General features: G+C 41.7%; 2 protein-coding genes and 1 long non-coding RNA gene across 8 annotated transcripts in view; 1 reads left to right on the forward strand and 2 right to left on the reverse strand.

The window, feature by feature from the left end:
- NEDD1 (NEDD1 gamma-tubulin ring complex targeting factor) overlaps positions 1-5,079 on the reverse strand; it is a 56,873-nt gene extending 51,794 nt beyond the window's left edge. Inside the window, exons 1-3 of one of the 3 annotated variants that reach the window (XM_038386726.2) lie at positions 4,932-5,079; positions 2,700-2,848; positions 154-248 (exon numbers count right to left, since the gene is read on the reverse strand). In XM_038386726.2, the coding sequence (XP_038242654.1) occupies positions 154-248; positions 2,700-2,832 (228 nt within the window). In that variant the 5' untranslated portion in view covers positions 2,833-2,848; positions 4,932-5,079. Of the gene's footprint in view, positions 1-153; positions 249-2,699; positions 2,849-4,709; positions 4,838-4,931 lie in introns of those variants that run through there. The other 2 variants (XM_043492008.1, XM_043491993.1) reach the window with 2 other exon arrangements.
- A 10,208-nt stretch (positions 5,080-15,287) lies between these two features.
- On the forward strand, positions 15,288-18,168 carry LOC122455692. The gene is made up of 2 exons (XR_006274092.1): positions 15,288-15,730; positions 15,795-18,168. It is a non-coding gene; the product is annotated as an uncharacterized LOC122455692 (long non-coding RNA).
- The window catches only part of CFAP54 (cilia and flagella associated protein 54), a 184,614-nt gene continuing 179,270 nt past the window's right edge, over positions 16,927-22,270 (reverse strand). For 2 of the 4 annotated variants that reach the window (XM_038387605.2, XM_043491960.1), the window contains exon 66: positions 16,928-17,239. In XM_038387605.2, coding sequence (XP_038243533.1) covers positions 17,120-17,239 — 120 coding nt within the window. In that variant the 3' untranslated portion in view covers positions 16,928-17,119. Of the gene's footprint in view, positions 17,240-22,270 lie in introns of all 4 variants that reach the window. The other 2 variants (XM_038387606.2, XM_038387607.2) reach the window with 2 other exon arrangements.

The raw sequence follows: 22,270 nt of genomic DNA on the forward strand, positions 1-22,270 counted from the left end.
TGCTCAATTTTCCGACACTTGGCATTGCGTGTCATAACCTTAACAGTACTTAATTATAAGTGGTATCTAAATAAAGTTGTAAAAAAAAAAAAAAAAAAAGTGAGCAGAGCAGACAATGCAAATACAAGACAGAAAAAACAAAGTTATACTTACCCCTTCAGCTAGTTCAAAAAGTGGAACAGGTTTACCCTTACAGCTTGAAACAACTATTTTATCACCAATGGTAGATGCAGTGACCAGAAAATTATCTGAATTGGGAGTTAAGGACCATAGAATATAGATCATAAAACTCTGTACAGCTGCTGGCAAGCAAGTGTAGGTACTACCCATCATTGTACCTGTTCAAAAGATTGGCTTAAAAAGAACTATACCTTGAAATGACATAGTTGCTTTGAAACACTGCTCTTTGAGGGGGAGAAATAAAAAGATAAGGAGTGAGGTTTCTTGCTCTTGATTCTCTTTTATGGAATTTCATTAAGCAGCTGTTATGTACATAGTTTGCCTTTTCCTGAAGTAGATTCTCCTATATGATGCCACTGCCCCCAACCCTAACAAAAAAACAAGGCAAATTTGGTGTGTGTGGGGGAAGGTATTTGGATTATTTTTAAATCTCCACCCTGCTAGGCTGTCTACCCTGTCAATATTTCTCTCCCATCTATCCCCACAACATTTTCCCCCTCACTTCTTTTAGCCTCCATCTACCATTAAGCAAAATTCCAAATCAATGTTTGTTACCATTAGTAAGCCTATAAATCTAGAGAAAACACCACTTCATGACAAAAAATTCAATTCAGTGTACTGTTCCTAGAATATAGCACAGGTTACTGTGGTTTAGTTTCCAGTGGTCTTCTAGATAAGGAAACCCTACAATACTTCTAATAAAAAGTTATTTTGAGTTTAGAATTATGAAAATGACTATTTTAGATATATGTTGCATACACGATAATAAGCAGAATCAGATTACAGTACAAGTATTGTGAAAGGGAGATTTATCATTATCCCACAGTTAATTTTAATATGAAATAAGCTTTACGTAAACCTTTTAAATGAAGAGAAAACTCAAAATAGAGCCCTTTTTGGGGCTTAACTAACACCAGAGCACATTAGCAACAGTTGCAGTTATCATGACCACAATGCCAATAAGTCTTTTGTCACCCATAGTAGCTTATTAAGGACAAAATATATAGTCTGGAGCAAATAAAGATGCAACTGGAATTAAAGTTTATCTTCACTAGCTATAGCATAACAAAACTCTTTTTAACAGCTCAGGCATACAAAATAGTAAGAACAGCCTTTGACATAAAACAGATATATAAGATGGCATTCACCACTATACTCTTCTCTCAGAGCATTTGCAGGGAAGATGATTGATGAGTAGAGGGATAAAATACATAGGATCAAAGTGGGTGGAAATGGGAGAAGTATAGCACTTTTCCCCCTCGACCCCCGCCCGAGGAGTGCAGAGTGCCACACTCCTCAAACTTGAAATAACCAGAGTAACTATCCCCTCTGAGACATGTGTCCCTCTTATAGTCATCTCCAGGGCAGTGGATATGAGGATTTGTATCTGAAGTAAACAAATACAAATCTAGTTAGCTGGATTTGTAACCCAAGAAAATTAAACCTCTCCTCTTAAAACGGTGAAGCAGTCCTCTGCCATCTGAAAGTGCGCACACGTATGGCATTGGGGGTGGGGGAAGAAAGGGGACAAGTAATTCCCTAGTTCTGACACTGAGTTAACTCAACTTAAACTTGCACGCAGAAGTATGATTTTTATCATGTACTATTGTTACAAACACCATCTTAGATTAAGGGACTTAAATATTTTTTTCCAGTTTGTTTTGTGTATTTGACAGCACTTGCACACAGGCACTTTCATGATTTCCCCCACAATTTCCCTTTTTGCTTATATCTACCTTTCATACAGAAACAAAGGACAAAAATATTTTAAAAAAAATTAGGAAAACCTTGTTGTAAAAATCCCACAAAGACTGGCAGAGGGATTCAGAGGCAGGTGTAGTAACTAAAATACTTTAATTTTGTTTTAAACTGTCTAGAATTCAAGTTGACTATATCCCTTCAGAGCTCAGGTTTAGTATTTGCACTATTTTAGTCAATTTTTTCCTCAATCTCCACTACTAAAATTGTCATCCACACCTTTGTTACTGTAACCTTTGCCTCATCTCTCTCACACACACAATTCAAACCTCAGGGGTTCATGACCCAAAAGAGCCACAGTAGCGTGAATTCATTGTTTCATTTACTATAGTACTATATATTCATATTTAAACAGTATGACAGGGGAAATATTTTGTTTTTTAAATATGTACTTATATTCTCATAGCTAAATGACTGACCAAGTATTTTATCAACTACAATTGGTTAACATAATAAAAGCATCCTGATTGGTTAATAATTAAAATCACACTGTGTTTTAAAATCATGTGCTGCAAAGAGCCACTTGTGGCTCGCAGGCCTCAGTCTGAGTATTACTGATCTAAACAACTTAGTTCCCTGTGTAATCTCATTTTATTCCTCAACTCTAAATAGTTTTTGCATCAGTGCCTAAAACTAAAAAAGCAGCTCTTCAAATCAAGACTAAATGAAAACTGATATTTACATATACTTTAATCCAGAAGCTCAATAGAGTTTTGCAGAAATGCACAGATATAGTACCAAACTGACACAGTAAAGGATATTATTATTGCCCCAACATAGTGAGTTGACTGAATGCGAAGTATGTGGGTTGAACTGCTCCACCACTGTTATAGATGAGGAATCCCAAATTTTAATATCATCTCCTGATGAAGCAAAACGGATGCTTTCCTGCATGGCTGCACCTATAGGCCTTAAAAAAAGCATGGGGGGAAAAAAAGTCAGCTTCAGTTCACCTTGTAAATTAAAGGGAAGGATTCCATCCACAGTTACTTATAAGATTTCCTTAATTAAAAAAAAAGACAAATTAAAACATCAAGCTGACATTACACAAACAGTCAAAAAGATGGAATTTGTAGCCTGTGATATTAAATTTGACTGGCTGATAACTCATAACTGTTCAGGTTGAAGCACTACAGATGGTAAATTCCCCCACCCACCCTCTTTTAAATGCTTAATTCTTTGAGTTCATAACAGCTTCATTCTGAACGATGAGTATTTTCAGAGACCTGTTTTGAGAAACAGCAGATGGAGCTATTCAGGCGAAAATAAATGAATTGTTCCAGCAAGGATTGGAAGTTTAAACTGTAAGCACTCCAGCGCCTCACCCATCGCAGATCATATAAAGAGATGTGGGGAATCTTAATCTGTGGTTTTAGTGACACACATCATTCAAAAGAGTTTGAAGTTTCTAATTTACTGTCACTACCAATGCTGTTTGGTTTTGTACTACATTCAACTTTCACAATAAAAACAGATTACTCAGTTTCACTTTTGTTTATAATCAGTTTTCTTTTCACCAATTTATACGCTAGCATTTTCTTTTTTGATTTTTTATAGAAACATTCCCATATGATCTTTGGTTGTTGTGCCTAAACAAACTGATACTTTAACTTGATTCAAATTATTTTTTAAAAATCCACACATGCAAAATATGGAAGGGGGGGGGGGAAGGACAGACAGACATAAGACTCAAATCCCATGACACTTGTACTCATTTAAGAGTCCCTGGCACAGCAAACTGGCAATTGACGTACTCTGCCTACTTAAAATTTTCCCTGTAGTTTTAACTGAAGTTCATATCCTTTTCCCTTGATTAGCCTGAACTTGTATGTATGAGTGTGTGCATGCACGCGTGTGCATAATGAAGTGTTGCTGTATATTGTTTAACTGCTTCTGGATTTCACCCAATATGGGGCTGCGCTTCATCATAAGAGAGGGAGAGTGGTGGTCTTTTTAATACTGGAAATTGTGTACATCTGTTAAGCGTGCAAACTGCTATTTGGCCTTTCTAAATGGAAGATGCTATAAAAGCAAGTTATTCTTAGCCAATGGAGATCTCAAAACTTTTTGTTGTAAATGAAACAATACTTCCACAATTTGATAACTAGCATGCGCTTTCCTTCAGTTATCCCTGCCACAGCAATAATCCCTCTTGAGTTTTACTGATTATACCAAATTCCTCTTCTAATTTCTACTAGAGATAGGCCCACCTGAAACACCAGAACCAAACTCTCACAATCAGAGGGTATGTCAATACTAAAGAGGCACCGCTAGGCTGTTGCAGCTGTAGCACCATAGTGTTGTAAACTCTTCCTACATCATTGGGAGGGATTTCTCCCTCAGAGCAGTAGTAGCTAGGTCGATGGAAGAATTCTTCCATCGATCTAGCTGAGTCTATCTACATCGGGGGTTAAGTCTGACATTTTTCACAGCCTCAGCGACGTAAATAGGTTGCTATCATTTTTAGATACAGATCAGGCCTAAATCTCAACCCAGTTGGCTCCAGCCTTTCACCAGCTTTACACAAAGTTAAGCGGGTTAAGGCTGAACGGTGCCAGTTTTCAAAGTCTGCAAACTCCACCCGCCGTGACATTTAAGCGACGCCCTCGCCCTGGGGCGGGTTTCTAGCTTGCCGCGCGCCGCTCTGGGACCGGGGCAGGCCGGATTTTCAGGGTTAAACTAGGCTGCAGCCCCCACGCGCCGCGGCTCCCCATGGGGCTGCCCCGGGAACTGCGCTCGCGCTCGCGTTCCCCCGCACCCGGGGCTTTCACCTGCCGGCGAACCGATGGCCACTGCGGACCGCAGAGGGGACTGATCAGGGGGAGGCGGCCCCTGCCCAGGTAACAGGCACCTGGCCCGACAGCGCTCAGACCCCGCCCCACGGCCCCTTCCGATTGGCTGGGGCACCCCGGCTCAGAGTCCTCTACAGGGTCCGACTCACCGTTCCAGCCAATGAGCGTGGCTAACGGCAGCGAGCCCCGCGAGACACTTACCTGCGAGCGCCCGCCCACCGCTTCTCCCCAGGCGCGGGGCAGCGACAGCGGAATTTCCGCGCCTCTAGCAACTTAACAGCCCGTCCCAACAGCCACCGCGAACCCCCTCCCCCCCGCCGACTTCGTGTACGGCGGCCCAGAGAGGGCAAACGGGTTAGAGCGCGTTCGCCTTCCCTTACAGGTCCAGCAGCGGGGCGGCGCCTGGCGGGACGCAGTCGTGTCTGGGCTGCACGCGGCGGCCGGCTCCAGAGCAAGGGCGGGGAGGCGGGGGGGAGGGTCGCGTGAGCTGTGGGGGCTCCAGGTCGAGCCGCTCCCGGGGACAGAGAGGGGAGCGGCCCCTAACTCCCGCCTCTGTAGGGTTCCACGTGTGCAGACACGGGCGGGCAGGGACAGGCACGTGTCACAGGTGTGCACCGACAGGCAGACGCGCACGGACAGGTGGACAGACCCGGGTGCAGACAGACACACAGGCAGGCGTGCAGGGACGGACACGTGTCACACGTGCAGACGGACAGGCAGACATGCCCAGGCGGATGGATAGACCCGCACACAAGGACACGTGTCAGAGTAGCAGCCGTGTTAGTCTGTATCCGCAAAAAGAAAAGGAGGACTTGGGGCACCTTAGAGACTAACACATTTATTAGAGCATAAGCTTTCGTGAGCATCCGATGAAGTGAGCTGTAGCTCACGAAAGCTTATGCTCTAATAAATTTGTTAGTCTCTAAGGTGCCACAAGTACTCCTTTTCTTTTTACAGACACGTGTGCAGACAGACACGCACCCACACAGACGCAGCTCATCTGGTGTGCTTGCCGCTCCCCCTCCCTCCCCCAATTCAGCCTGAACATGCACGGTCCGGGCAGGGGCCAGGTAGCAGGGGCGCTAACGCTGGCCCGGCCCTGCCCTGCCCTTGGCTGGATCCTGGCGGAGATGGCGCTCAAAGGGCGCAGGGAGAGAAGTGCACCACGCTGCAGGTGTCAGTGTGCCCAGGGTGGCGCAGCGAAGTGCTTATCGATCGTTTGTCATTAGTGCATACGTGTGTAATGGGGATGAGCTTAGCCCATGTTGCCAAAACGTTGAGGAAATTTGGATCTAGATCCATAAGGACTGGCCCATATCATCATAATGGGTCAAAGCCTAATCCTGTCTCCTGCATGTGCCAGTGCCCATTCATTATCTGTGTACACCACCTAGCACAGTGGCTCTCAAAGTTTTGTACTGGTGACCCCTTTCACATAGCAAGCCTCGGATTGCAAGCCCCACCTTATAAATTGAAAACACTGTTTTATATATTTAACACCATTATAATGCCGAAGGGAAAGCGGGGTTTGGGGTGGAGACTGATAACTTGCAACCCCCCATCTAATAAGCTTGCAACCCCTGACCCCCTGTTTGAGAATCCCTGACCCAGCACAATGGGGCTACTAATCATGACTGGCTTCTAGGTACTACTGTAAATAAAACCAACCCCAACTTGGAGAAGGTTCAGCTCTTGCACAGAACTTTCCAGCTTAGAGCACCATTTAATTTATTTATAGGACTACAACATTCTACCTGTTCCCCATTTCTTGGCATGTATACCCTAACTGTGAATATGAATTGCTACTCCAGCTTCTTTGAGCTTTACAAATAAGCATTATTTGATCTGTTAAAGTGACAACCGTCAGTTCCTCACAGCCAATGTTGGTGTTTCACATTGTCTTTGTTCTCTTGCTCTCGCAAAATGGTATATTCTTTAATAAAGACTATTACTAGAGGGCTATTAAACACAAAAGCAGCAAAACAAAATGGTACAGTGCAGATTCCTTCATCCCCTAGCTTCCTTGGTATTGGCCTTGCTTCCTAATGAATCTTTCCCTTATAAATGATCTCAATGTTGCTAAGTATAAAATGCCCATGCCAACTCCATTGCTGATGAAATGTTAATTTGTCTGGTTCACTTCATTTGTCCTGGTCTATGTAAGTGAGCTAAGGTCAGGAAAAAACAAAGTCATACTAAATGCCATTACTTTTCATTTTCCTGACAGCCTTTAGCATTGTCTCTTTATTCCTTACATTCATCATCATCATCACACAATCATTGTTCATGTTTTATCTTCTGTACCAATAGCTCTTCCCAAGGGACTCCTGTAGCATTAGTCAGTACTCTTTTACTTCTTGTAGGCTTAAAGAGTCTGATTCTCCTCTCACACGTGTGTAAATTAGTACCTCCCTTAAAGTCAATGGAGTTACACAGATGTAAAAGCCATGTGAAAGGAGAATCAGGCTCATGATCTATGACAGAAATTTCTCCAAGTCTCCCTCCCCCCAAAGAGTCACTTTCTGCCTCATTTACAGGGATTCCAAAAAGCCGCAGGCAGTCCCATAATAACTCTCTGCCTTTTTGTCTTAATGTGCTTCTCAACTATCTTGTTTATCTTTGCTGTGCTAACATTGTCTACTACAAAGAATGCAAAGCCTTTATTTTCCTTAGCTATTGCCTCAGGCTTTTTTTATTTTAGCTTCTCAGGGATTTAACCAGTTTTATACTGCTGTGCATCCTAAAAGACAAGTTTTCCACTTTGCTTCCAACAGATGTTGTGATAAATGAAGGGGGGGTAGCTCCCTTTTAGGGATACCCAACCAGCCAGTTAGCTACAACATCCCACTTGGTAGCTGTTCTCTACTTGCTTTACCTGTAAAGGGTTAAAAAATCTGTCAGCATGCACAGGTAAAAGGAAGTGTTTTAGTACTATTATACAAGGCACTAGTGAGACCTCTCCTGGAATACTGTGTGCAGTTCTGGTCTCCCATGTTTAAAAAGGATGAATTCAAACTGGAGCAGGTACAGAGAAGGGCTACTAGGATGATCCAAGGAATGGAAAACTTGTCTTATGAAAGGAGACTTAAGGAGCTTGGCTTGTTTAGCCTAATTAAAAGAAGGTTGAGGGGAGATATGATTGCTCTCTATAAATATATCAGAGGGATAAATACAGGAGAGGGAGAGGAATTATTTAAGCTCAGCGCCAATGTGGACACAAGAACAAATGGATATAAACTGGCCACCAGGAAGTTTAGACTTGAAATTAGATGAAGGTTTCTAACCATCAGAGGAGTGAAGTTTTGGAATAGCCTTCCAAGGGAAGCAGTTGGGGCAAAAGATCTATCTGGCTTTAAGATTCTACTCAATAAGTTTATGGAGGAGATGATATGATGGGATAATGTGATTTTGGTAATTAATTGATCTTTAAATATTCAGGGTAAATAGGCCGAATCCCCTGAGATGGGATATTAGATGGATGGGATCTGAGTTACCCAGGAAAGAATTTTCTGTAGTATCTGGCTGGTGAATCTTGCCCATATGCTCAGGGTTTAGCTGATCGCCATATTTGGGGTCAGGAAGGAATTTTCCTCCAGGGCAGATTGGAAGACGCCCTGGAGGTTTTTCACCTTCCTCTGTAGCATGGGGCACGGGTCACTTGAGGGAGGATTCTCTGCTCCTTGAAGTCTTTAAACCACGATTTGAGGACTTCAATAGCTCAGACATAGGTGAGGTTTTTTGTAGGAGTGGGTGGGTGAGATTCTGTGGCCTGCGTTGTGCAGGAGGTCGGACTAAATGATCAGAATGGTCCCTTCTGACCTTAGTATCTACGAATCTATGAATCTAAGTGAATGGGCACCCTGCCCAAAAGAGCCAATGGGAAGGCTAGAACTTTTAAAAATTGAAACAAGACTCCCCTTTTGTCTGTCTGTCTGTTATTCTCCGGACAGAGGAGACACAGAGCAGCAATGCTATAAGAAGCTTGCACCAGGTATGAAAAATAATCAAATCATACCTAGAAGCTACTCAATTTGAAACCCCAGATATCTAACTAGATCAGGAAATGTCTAGGAAGACGCGATTAGGTTTATTTCTTTTATTTCTTATTGGCTTGTGGACTCCTCTGTGCTAACCCCCAAATGCTTTTGTTTTGCTTGTAACCATTAAGCTGGACTTCAAGACAACCGTTCTTGATGCTTATTATTATATTTGCTCTTTTTAAATCTAGCAGTAGCCCAAGTTCCAAATGTATTTCTTTCTTTTTATTTTTAATAAAATTTACCTTTTTTAAGAACAGGATTGGGTTTTTGTGTCCTAAAAGGTTTGTGCATATAACTAACACTCATTTGAAATTCTCCATTTACACACACACACACACAATGGGAGGTTTGCATCATTGGTACATCCATTCTGGGGAGCAGGGGAAGGGAGTTCCCCCTTTTGTACATACAGTTGGAGTGAAAGGGAGGACTCCCCCTTCATTTACATGGATGCCCAGATTGGGGGGAGAGACTCCCCTTATTTGCTCTAGTACTTGAGAGAGAAGGCAGTCACACCCACTTGCACACATAGTGGGAGTGTGGAAGGAAGAGAAACAGGTGCTCCTCCATTTGCAGGACACCCACATGAGAGAGGAGAGGAGTGGAGCCCCCCCCCCATTTGTTGCACACCTGCCTAGTTCCACGCGCTGCCAAATTCTAGGCTGAGAAACTTTTCAAACTTTCCCCAGTTGGGTGGTCAGGAGTGGGCGTGGCAGGGAGGGCTGTGAGCTGGGATTGGCTGGGCAGGCAAGGTGCCAGGCTGTGATTGGCTAGGCTCTATCCCCCTCTTCATAAGGGTGGCAAGCGTTCACTGGGTAAGCATCTCTCAGCGGGTTAAATTAAAATCGGCAGTGAGCGGTTTCCACAGATTTAAAAAAAGGACATGAGGGCTTGTCAAATGGCATCCGGGGACACAAGCTGAAACCCAGGCTTTCCAGGTGAAAACCAGATAGGTGGGAACCCTAACTCATGCATTCCTGGAATATCGGACATTCCAGGATTTCTGGGAACAGTGTGAGCCTGCCCCGCCAATGTGACACCACTGATGCTAGCATGACCTCGGATGCACAATGAATGTGAGGTCACGCTGCATGGGGGCAGAATGGCGCCCCCATGCGGCATGATGTTGCACACGCTGTGTGTGCCAGGCCACATTGCTTGTGGGGGGAGACACCAGGTCTAAGAGCGTGCTGTTCTGTCCCCGCAAGTGTGACCTTGCGTGCGAGGTGATGCTTGCAGGGGCAGAGCTGCACAGTCTTCAAAATGGCATCCCCCATCCAATACCTGATGAAACCACATCCAGTTTTGTCTGACTCCAAATGAGTGACAATCCCTAGAAAAGCAGGACTGTCTGGTTTAATACCAGACAAGTGGCCTGCCTAGTCTTATCCAGAGTCAGAAGTCCGGAACAGGAGCTGAGGGTCAGACCCAGGTTATTGGATCAAAGCAAGGCAGGAGCATGCCTGGGTTTGAGACAGAATCAGGGCAGGATCAAGGTTGTGACTGGGTTTAGCAAGAGATGAATTCCTACTTCTTTCATCCCACGAAACAGCATAAAGATCGGGTCGAGCCACTAGTGATGATAAAAAAGAAGTTGAAGACAAATCTTCATTCATTCATCATATGATATTCCACTCTGTGTTCAAATTCTCTGTTCTGTCCTGAGCACATGGCAGCCCCATTGCTGGTAGTGCCTCACTCCACTCAACTGTTGGTGTTTTATAGGACAGGGATCTGTAAAAGCTACGTAGAAGTTGAGTAGAATCTAGAAGTCGCTGTTGTAGATTAAGAATCAAGTCTGTGTACTTTTCAGTTGTCTTAACAAACACTTCTTGTCCTCTTCACTTAAGGATTCAATATAAATGCCTTCATTAATCAACTTCTGGACTGAAGTCTTTGCTTCTTCCAGTATGTTTTCAATGGATAGCTCTCTGATTGATCCAAACGTAGCTTCTATTGCTGGACAAATATCTACGACTGTTGAAGCAGATGCCTAGATGACATTCTTTAATGACCCAAGTAGCTTCAACAGTAGACTTACAAGAGAGAGAATGGCAATAGTCTTCTCTGAACATATTAGCAAAAGTAATCCACCAGACTCGCTACTTAGATCCATCCCATCTTGGTAGATACTTTCCAAAGCCACTAATAACGGCTGGAGTAATTTTAAGACAACAGCCAAGGATTGCTCATGAGAAAGCCAGAGGGTTTTCTCAGGTTGGATTAATTTGAACTTCAGTCCCAGTGCATCTTCTATATTTTCCAAGATATTCAGTCTTTTTGGACTCTTGCTGAAAAAAGAATATAATTAAGACATTACATTTATAGCTTTTTAAATGTCTTCCGAAGAGTCTGCAGTTCGTACTAGCACTAGTTGGAGTAGATGGCCTCTGCAGTTTGTATAGGAGAGATTAGAGTTACACGTTTCTCTGAGCAAAGCTTGTACTCCACCATGTCTTCCAGAGAAGTTTGCAGCTCCATCAAATGCACAAGCAGCCATCTGTTTGGGGTCCAATTGACAAGTATTTAACTCTTCTAAGATGTGAGTTGTCACAGATGTAGCCGATGTGTCTTTTATAACTTGAACATCTAGAAATGCATCTACTGGCCTACCACTGACATCAAGATAATGTACACAATGACTTAATACTTGATGCCCATTTGCATCGGTGCATTCATCAGCCACGTATGCAAATTTTTGAATGTGGTGAGAAAGTTCTTCACTTTTTTTAACTGTTGAGTCTTTCACTGTTTCATCACATGCTTCTAGCCAGTCAGTTGAGCTTCTTGCAGAAAGATAGTGAGCATTTGCTGGTCTTGTTCAGAACCAGTGTTCAACTTCAGGATGAACAAGTGTCAATGCACTTAACATCAGCCTCCAGTTTGTAGTGTGTGGTATCTCTTGCTTAAATAGAAAGTATGATGCCACAGCCATGAATTGTGTTGTGTCTCCAGCATTCTTAACAGCCTCATTAACACTAACTGGTGTTGTCCTTGGTCAGTGGAGACTCAGAGTTCAGAGGTGCTCTCACATGAGTTCACCTCCCAGGTGGGGGCAAGAAGGCACCTTGCTTGTTCCTCCAGCTGCTCACTGTTCGCTCTGGCCACTGTTGTTCATTGAGCCACCATTCACTCCATCGTTCTGTTGCCAATGGCCCTGCGCCGTCACCTTCTGCTGCCACCTGCCACTGTGATCTCTGCAAATTGGTCTCTTGAGGTTCCACCCAGCTCTCAGTGATTTCAGCTGAATTCTCAGTGGGGAAACCTCACTGCTACTGCAGGCTGGGCCGTCTCTTCCACTGAAACACTGTCCCACAGCAGGTCTGACCACTTAGACCTGATTATCAGTGATTTGAGCTATAGTGGTCCCTTAACAAAACAAAAGACTATTTATGGAGCCTAATGAGCTCCATCTTTAAACAGCAGAGAGGGGCAGATCAAATAGTACTTGTGACTCAGGCAGACCATCAAGCTAAACACCTGTCCCCACCCTCTCTCTTGATGCCCTCAATCAGCACAGGCTAAGTACAGTTCTACTGCCCTTTACTCATACAATAAGAACAACAACATTTAATTCCCTGCCTCATCCCCACATTCAAGTGATTTGTAACCCAACCCCAGCCAAAATCACTTGGGCAACACAACTCTGTTTGCTGGATACCTAGGTAGCTTAGGTGTGAATGTAAATACAATCTGGTCCTGAAGCCTTTCCTCCCAGTCCCCAACTCATCACTAGCTGTTAGGCAGACCTCATTTAGACTTTCCTTACAAATCATAATTTAAAATTATTAGGTTGGCCAACATCACCAAAATGAATGCACTGACATTGTCATAAAAACAGCTGTATAAGGAAACTAATCTATGTTCATACTTTTCAAATCTATTATACTTTTTCAGATACACGTATTTTATCATACACTTTATATGCTTTTAAAGTGTGTATTAATGTTTCAATTTCAATTCAAATTTCCAAACAATCACTAAATTGGCAACACTGCATGTAAATAGTTCACAAAACTGGGGGGGGAGGGTTGGGGAAATCCCTGACTTAAAGTCACCCTTGAGCACCTTTCAACCCCCACTCCTCTACACTTATACTGTGGACAGTTCAGTTGGACTAAGGAATCTGGCCCTTATTGTTCTGAAGAAATTATAACCAGGACATTCCATTTCTTTCCAGTGTCTCCCATTGAGATTTTTGCTGTATTTTGTTGCATATATATTATAAATTTCTATTTGCCTGTAAGTGGAATCTTAATTCAGGCTGACTAGTGATATGAATGAGTTATCTTTGGAGTTCAAAGGCTGAACACTAAAATTGCTTTGGTAAATATTAGATTTCAGTACTTGCCTCTGGACTCTTTCACTTGCTTTCTTTATCTTACTTTTGTTTTACAGAGCAACCTATGCTGCATATTTTCTCTTCTTTCATCAGATGCATTTAGTAGCTTAATTCAAAGAACATATTTGGCAAACATAAATGGAGCTCTTCGCTTTCCTAGTTCATTTGGTTTATTATCTTGTAATTCTGCAAATTAATCCTAGCCCCATCATTATTCTACTTAAGAAAAATATTTCTTTTCTTATTTGACTGAAAAAAGGATTAGGCAACAAATATTCTCTCTTTAATACTGTCTCTTTATATAGTAATTTGCATTCCAGAGCATCTTCCATTCAAGGATTTGAAAACATTTTGTGATGTTAATGGATTGTCTCATAAAACCCCTCTGAGTTGGGGAAGTACTTTTATCCCTATTAAAGACGGGGAAACTGAGGTACAGTGAGGCTAATCTATGGGCAGTCCTACAAGATGATAATTTCTCCAAGAAAGAGGATACTTTCCTAGTGCTAAGCAGATGAAAAGTAACTAGAATTGGAGTCAGAAGGGACTCCACACAACTTTCACACAATAATCACATACACTTGAAGAAAACTGTGTGAAACAACCAATTTTCACTTCACAAAATTTATGAAATGAAACCTGAAGTACTTACAAGTACTTACAAGTAGCTAAGTATTTGTGGAGGTGTGGCAGATCCCATGCAGGCCTTCATTATTAATGTACACATGCATTACATACAAGAAAACTATGGTAAAAAGACATTAAGGTTGCAAAGTCAAGAGTTCAAAATTTCAGAATTGTGAAAATAAAGCTTACTTAGTCCCCCTGGTGCATGCTGACACAATCTTTAATTACATAATCACAGATTATTTTTTCCTCAGGACATCCGAGTCATTGAATGAAGCAGCTGTTTAATGTTTCTGTCTATCCTCATCATTCAGTGTCTGGCCCCTTCCCCAATTTACTGCACGCCATCCAAGCACTGCACTGAATATGGAGTATGTTATTTCCTTACTATTGCCTCTCACAATAGTAATGAATTTATCTTCACAGAACCCCTGTGAGATAGGGGAGTATTATTAACCCCATTTTACAGAAGGGGAATTGAAGCACAGAAATATTTTGGCCAAAATTTGGCCACTGTCCATTAATTGTTGGAGTCTCTATGGCTAGGTGTCCAACTTGATACATGAAGGTATTTCAGAGCTGTCATAGAAGTAACTAATTCCACCCCTGCACTGCAGGAAAGGGATGATCCTTGCATGGATTGGACGCTCACTACAAAAGGCCTGGGTGATGCCTTTTCCATCCGTTAGTCTTCAAACTCTGGAATCAAACAAGACATGGTCCCCTCCACTCATAATATTTTGGGGAGGATTGAGGGAGAGCATATTGCGGAGATTTGAGTAATGGTGCTAACAGAGGCTTATCTGAGTCTAACAGACTGAAAACCCTAGTCTTCATTCAATGGTAGGGGACAAAAAACCCACCCAAATTCCTATGCTACAGAAAACAAGAAGCAATTTACTTTGCAATTAATTTTATGTTTTACTCTATGAAATTGTTGAAAATGTGTTTAAATACGAGCTTTCTTCCTTACAAGCAGATTGTTAACTAAAGAATTTAATTATATGCTAAATAAAAATGTTGCCTCCAATGCTACTTTCTGAAACCAGCAATGAATTCTTAATCCTGTGTTTATGAAAGTAAAATCTGCTGCTATGAATACAGTGATGTCAAAATTTCAGCATTACCATTCTATTGAAGTGCTAAGGAGAAACGGTAGGACAAAATTATTATTTCAACAAAAATAACTTTAAAAGAATAAAATATTTAAATATGAATGTGAAAAGAATTCTATTGAACATTTCTCTTTTAAAATAAATGTAATAGTGGTGGCAGCGTCCAGATTGACGGCACTGAAGAGTTATCTCCTCTGTAATAAAAAACTTTTTACTTATATAGCACTTTTCATCTGATGCTCTCAAAGTGCTTTACAAATATTAATTAAGCCTCATGAAAACCCTCTGATATACTTCAAGGTGACCTTCAAAAAGAAAAAAGAATAAAGAAAAAGAAAAAATGAGGTATGTGCCTTTTTTTTGGTTTTTAGGAAGTCTGAAAGATTTTTCCAAATATGTTGTTTTTCTACTTCTTTTATAAAAGAAGTATGAGGAATGTAAATTTTTGTCTTCCCTGTGAGAGTTGGGGGTCTTCCTGGAAGACGGTGGAAGTGTAGATGGAGCATTCTCAGCCTTTAATTGAAGGGGTAGTGGTTGTGAATCTTTTCTCCCAACTATGTTAGGTTTTTGAGTTAAATATGAATTATAAGAGAGTTTTAAACAATCTCACTAAAAATACATTCCCTAATTAGTTACTCAAGTTTCACTTTCTTGGTTCCTCTGATGTGATAATCCTAGTAGTACTCCTCTTATCCATAGTGTTATAGGAAAAACAACATAGACAACATCTGAATAATGTAAAAATAAACACCCCCTCCACACACACATCTCTTATAATAAAAGCAAAACATAACTAAAATATTTTCAGTCATCCTTTATATATAATAAAGCAAAAAGGACCACAACCCTCTTTTTTCCTTTACAGATCACCTTTAAGTATCATCATATCTATTTCATTATTAAATGTATTTAATAGATATGTATTTTATAGATATAATAGATATCATTATATCTATTTCATCATTTGGTTAACTGAGGCACAGAGATACAGTGCCTCAGTGAAGTCAATGAGAGTTTTGCCATTTAATGGGGCCAGGATTTCACCGTAAGTGTTTATAGTCACACACAGGAGGCAGACTAGAACCCAGGATTTCTGACTCCCAGTCTCAAACTCTAATCACCAGGTACAACTCAGCTTATTCCCCCAGACATCCCCCTGATCCTTTCGGTTATTTGTATTGCTTGTTGTCTGAATTACCGTAATTAGCAATGGTTTTGAGGCAAACTGGTCTCATAGCTTGAGCAATGGCTAGGTACTAGAAACTCCCAAATTCTAATCTTGGATCTCACAGTGACTTACTATGTGGTCTTGGTCAAGCAACTTCATTTTTCTGTGTCTATTTCTCCATCTGTAAAGTTGGGATAACAACACTTCCTTCCTTAGAAGAATGTTTTTATGATACTTTAGTTAATGTTTGTCCGAATTTTCAAACAATAACTACACTTAGCATTTATATATATTTTCAATGTTATTTTGTTAAGTATTTTAGAATATTGTATGAAAGATTCAATGCCTTTGTACTATACTTATGTAGCTTTTAAATTTGCCTGTTTACAGATTCTCTCTTCAGAATTATATGAAGACATCTAAATACACCACTTTCTAACAAATCAGTTTCACTGTCAGCAGTATGTAAGAGTTTTTCTTCCTTTAACAAAGACAGAGGAATCTGAAATTGTAATTTAAAAGCAATGAAATTGTGAAAGAAGGAGTCCAGTGCAGTGGTTTCTCAATGAAGATCATCAATAGAAGCACCCTTGACTAACTGCAAAAGCAGTTAAAAATGTGCTGGTACGGTAAAGTTTAGCATATAACAGATGCTTTATGGAAAAATCCATAGTTTATGTTTGAATATTAGGAGGCTACAAGGCCTGCAGTGTCTCAAGGGCAGTCTTTTTGGCCTATTCACATTTTTTAATCAACATGAGCTTTCTGAAAAGGAGAAACCCCAGCAAAATACAGATTCACTTATTTAGGACTGAATTGCTTACATTCTAAATCTTTTACTGAAAAAGTTCAAATAAAAACATTAATTCCTGAAAAAGACAATTTCATTTAAGAAACATATGGAAGAAGGAAAGTTACCTTTTATTTTTTATTTAAAAAAAATAAGTTGACATTTCCAAAATGTACTAAAAACTACACAAATCATTAGGGGCCAGATCTTGGTCCCTTTAATGTCAATGGCAAAATTCCCATTGGCTTAAGTAGGAACACAATTTGACCTTAAAAACTATGAAATATAGTTACTACAGAAAGAAAATTCAAGGGAGCAGAGATACAATCCAGTTGAAAAGGCTTCCTCCTGCTATTGAACATCCATTAGCAGGATCAAACATTTTCTCCAAATTCTTTATTGACTGCAAAGTAACATCAAATGGGACCTGGCAAAGATAAAAACAATATTTCTTAAGTAAATAGCTTTTTAATATTATAGTAGGAATAAACTGAGACCTCTTAAATTGTCACACAGGTTTCGCAACCACAATGGAAGAATAAATTGCAAATATTTGCAGCACATAAATAGGTTTGAGGCCAAAATGACCTCTTCTTACATAAAACCCATGGAAACAGGTAAGGGGGAGAAAACCTCAGCAAGATCCCTTCATAGAGTTTCTCTTTGATCACTCTGTACCCCTCAAACCTGGGGACTTTGGCGTATCCACTGGATGCCAGAACACCAGGACCATCTGCCCCATTCATGTCTTTGTGCCAGCTCTTGAACTTTGATTCCTTCTGCCCACCATTCAGTAGTGTGGCTCCAATAGAGCCATGGTGCCAGGGAATCCCACTGGCTACAATTATCCTCAATCCCCCTCCAACCCCCTCCCCCCCCACACACAATGGAGGGCTGTAAAGCAGTGGTGGGCAACCTGTGGGCTGCAGATTGCCCACTATTGCTCTAATGGAGAAGAGAGTGCCCCAGGTTATATTACAGTTCCAAGTTAATCTCTGTGGATCTTGTAAGAAGGTGATGCCAGTACCCCTAGCCCTGCCACCAATTAATGTGAGACCACCTAGTCTATATGAACTAGATCAGTTTTAAAGCTATTGTTTAACTGCATTCAGCCATAAGGTATTATATTTAGAAATCACTTTTGAATTTAAAATGGACTTTCCTAGCATTATTCTTTAAAATTTCACTGGGCACCTGACTGTACATGACTATATTATTTTTAACAGATGATTCATCTTCTGTTCTCAAAACCTCAACACTAATATACTCTAAAATGAATTGAGTCATAAAAATGGCCTTTTGATCTATAAAAAGTTAATTCAATGATGAAGCAAAAAGTACAGGCATATACGTCAATAAAAGAAAAAAAGAACAGGACAATACAATGGGCTGCTAAGTGTGACAGGACAAGAAAGAGAATTTTAAAAGACTATGCAAAATTTCGAAACTGACTTCATCAATTAGCTCAGGAAAAACAAAAAGGAGGTGAAAAAAACACTATAAAGGTTTCTTCAGGGACTAGGTTCTCCTTGGCCCTGCTATGAGGCGAGGGTGCACAAGAAGCCTCTTTTGATTACATACCCCATACAAGGGGAAGAACAACTGCAGTCCCTGTGCTCAAAGTAAGGCAATGAGTGTTTTAGCTATGCATCCCGGCTTCAGGGGACAGGTAGGGGTGGGGCTCGGTTATCATCAAAAGGGGAGCATGCTACATCATCCTAAAGATGTTGTGTGTGTACTCCTCCTGCAGGCTGGAAAACGTGGGTGAGGGATTATACCTCCTGATGCACAGTCTCTCCCTGAGCTTCCCCTGACTCCAACAAAGGGTCATCTGTTATGTGCACAGTCTAACCAAAGATGTTTTATAAAATGTACTGAAAGAGTTGGAAATATTGCTCTGAAATACATGTTTAAGGAGGATGGTGCTGAGTATCCTTAATTCCATTGGTTTCAGGGAGGTTTGAAAATACTCAGCCCTTTGCAGGATCAGGTCCTAAATCCTTCTTTAACAAAATCTCCCATGGAAGTTTTACATGAGCGGATTTGGCCTGAAGCCTCTATTCAACATTTTAAAACAGGCCCCACTGATACAGCCCACCAGGATTGTAAGGAAGTTAGAATGGCTTCTCTTCCTATTCACCTGGCCCAGTTTCTCCTTCCAGGAAAGATGTTTGGGAGGGATTGTTGGAAGTCTGATTTCTGCAGAAAGGAATTGCATTTAGATATGGGCAATGAACTGGGTAATGCAGAGGGATAGGGTCCTTTGGGGAGGAAGATGATTTATTTCTCAAAGGGGGATATCTGGGTTGGTGGGAAGGGGGAAGGTGATATGTAAAAAGGGTTTGAGGAGCTCATCATTTGTGCTGGTGAATGTTGATCAGCCAAGGTAGGACTACAGAACTGCCAGATACCATAGACCTTTTCCCCATTATTAGTTGGGCCAGGATCCATAGGAGTCAGTCCTTTGGACAATCTCACTCCTATAGGCAGGACTGCTCTATGAGTACCAGGGAGTACTGTATTTAGTAATGAGGAGGAGGAGATAATGTCATTGGGAAGGGGGAGTGGAGGTGAGAGATCCACAGGTTAATTATTTATAAAGGATGAATGAGGGGGATGCCTTGTGTATTAATCATTATGCTGTGAGCAGCTGTAGGGTAAAGGTATTTGGGGATTAGTGGAGGGGTCATTGGTTAGGATGGACTTTAAAGCTTACCCTAGGGATTCTTACTTGAACACCCAGCTGCAGCCACTGCAGCAATTTCATGGCCACCTTAAGGTAGTCAAGAAAGTTGAATAATAGTGCCTCATTCTAGAGAGCTTTGAGGCTGATTGAAGAGAAGGTTACTTATCCTGTGCAGTAACTGTGGGTTCTCCACTTGTAGGTGCGGCAGCACCCCCTACACCTGGGATTGGAGATCTTCATCAGCAGTGCTCATTGGACTGCACATGCGCACCTCCCCACTCTTGCTCTGTGAGCAGGACCTAAATATATAGTGCTGTTCAGTCTGACTGCTCCCAGTTCTTTCTCTGCCGCAGAACTTTGTGTTTTCGGCTCTGAAGCAGAGGGCAGGAGGATAGCTAGTGGAGCACCCACAGGGACACACATTTCAAAGAATCTCAGTTACTGCACAGGGTGAGTAATCTTTTCTTCTTCTTAGAGTGATGTCACAATGGGTGCTCCACTTATAGGTGACAAGAAAGCAGTGCCCCTAATTGGAAGACTGGGGTTTCAGAGCAACATTTACTGCTGATGATAAGACAGCATGTCCTAGGAGAGTGTCTGCATCATGCATAATAGCATAGTGATGGGCAAAAGTGTCGGTTGATGCCCATGTAGCAGCTTTGCAAATGTCAGCAATGGGGACATTACTGAGCAAAGCTATCGAGGTGGATAGTGAACATGTGCAATGTACTCTAATTGCAGTAGGGGGTTGTCTATTGTGGAGTTTGTGCAAGGGGTCCCTGAAGAGGGATCGGGATGAGGGGGCGGCAGCACAGGATAGGAAGAGGATGGAGTATTCTTCCTTGACTATCTTTAGAACCCACTTGTCCAAAATGATTAGTCTCCATGATAGGAAAAACAGAGCTAGTCGGTCGTCAAAGAAGGTGGGTATGCACGAGATGTAGCCCACTGCGGAGTGCTAAGTTTGGAGGGAGGCCTTTGTTTTCAGTGCTGGATGTCATAAAAATGCCATTGAGGAGTATACTGCTGTGGTCGTGATCACAGTGGCAGCGGGGTGGGGAGGGGGGAGGAAGATGATACTTCCCCGGGCATCTTTTCGGCACTGGCATGTAGATGCTGAAGGCCTGGAGAGTAGTTTGGGAACCTTTGAGTGAGTGCAGGGAATCATCTGTGTGCACCGAGAATACTTTTTCACCCTCAAAGGTAAGTTTTCCACAGAGGTTTGTACATCCTTAGGAAAGCCAGAGAGATGGAGCCATGAAGAATGCCTTACAACCACTCCAGTTGCAATGGAGCGGGCAGCAATATCTGCAAAGTCTAATGCGGCCTTTATGTTTGTATGTGCTAGGAAGCATCTCTCAGATATTAGGGTCTGAAATTGCTCTTTCTTGACCTCCAGAAGGTCACAACAGAGTTCCTCCAACTTGGAATAATTTAAGTACAGTATTCAGAATAGCAGTCGTGTCAGTCTGTATCCGCAAAAAGAAAAGGAGTACTTGTGGCACCTTAGAGACTAACAAAATTTATTTGAGCATAAGCTTTTGTGAGCTACAGCTCACTTCATTGGATGCATGTAGTGGAAAATACAGTGGGGAGATTTATATACACAGAGAACATGAAACAATGGGTGTTACCATACACACTGTAATTAGAGTGATCAGGTAAGGTGAGCTATTACCAGCAGGAGAGAAAAAAAAAGTACAGTAGAATTTCAGATTTATGAATACCAGAGTTATGAACTGACAGTCAACCACACACCTCATTTAGAACTGGAAGTACGCAGTCAAGCAGCAGTAGAGACCAAAAAAAAAAAAAAGAGGCTAATACAGTACAGTTGTGTTAAATGTAAACTACTAAAAAAAACAAAGGGAAAGCAGCATTTTTCTTCTGCATAGTCAAGCTTCGAAGCTGTATTAAGTCAATGTTCAGTTGTAAACTTTTGAAACAACCACCATATTTTGTTCAGAGTTACGAACATGTCAGAGTTATGAACAACCTCCATTCCTGAGGTGTTCATAATTCTGAGGTTCTACTGTCACTGTATTTAGCCATCAGAGCTCGTAGTACAAAATTCAAAATTGAAGCATGGCTGATGAATACACCTTGCATCCAAATAAGTCTAAGCATTTCCAATCTCTGTCTGGATGGCTAGACTGGTATTGGTATCGATGGTCTCTTTCTCTTGCACCACACTGACTACCAGAGAATTGGGGTGGGCTACGAGAATAGAAATTCTGCATTTTTTGATGGAACATAGTATTTTTTGTTGGCACGTTTGAAAGTCAGAGGGCTGATGGATGCTGCCAGAGCACTTCTGTGGTGTTGAGAAGAGCCTCATTTATTGGTAGTGAGATCTTGGAAGAAGAGGATGTGTGCAGACTACCAAGTAGCTTTTGCTGCTTGTTGCTGACTTCCTCCAAAAGGAATCTGAAGAGAGTCTGAAATCCTGTGGAATAACTCTTAAAAATGTTTGAAGTTGTCAGCAGTCATAGAAGGTGGGGGTACGATAGCCTCGTCTGGGGAAGAGGAAAAGAAATGTCATGTTGGTGTAGCTTCCTCCTTCTGTTCCTCCTCCTGTTCTTCCTCAGTCAGTACTGGCTGAGGTTCAGCCTCCAGAAGGCAAGAGACCATGAAGAAGGGAGAGGTGTAGGTCTCTGGTTTTGCTCCATGAGAGGTTTCCCAGACTGTGCCCAGTACATAGCCCAAAAGTCCCAATATGACCAGTGTAAGGGAATGGAACATGTGGTTGCATCCATGGTGGTCCGTACCAAG

Source organism: Dermochelys coriacea, chromosome 1, assembly GCF_009764565.3.
Source record: "Dermochelys coriacea isolate rDerCor1 chromosome 1, rDerCor1.pri.v4, whole genome shotgun sequence".
NCBI lineage: Eukaryota > Metazoa > Chordata > Testudines > Dermochelyidae > Dermochelys > Dermochelys coriacea.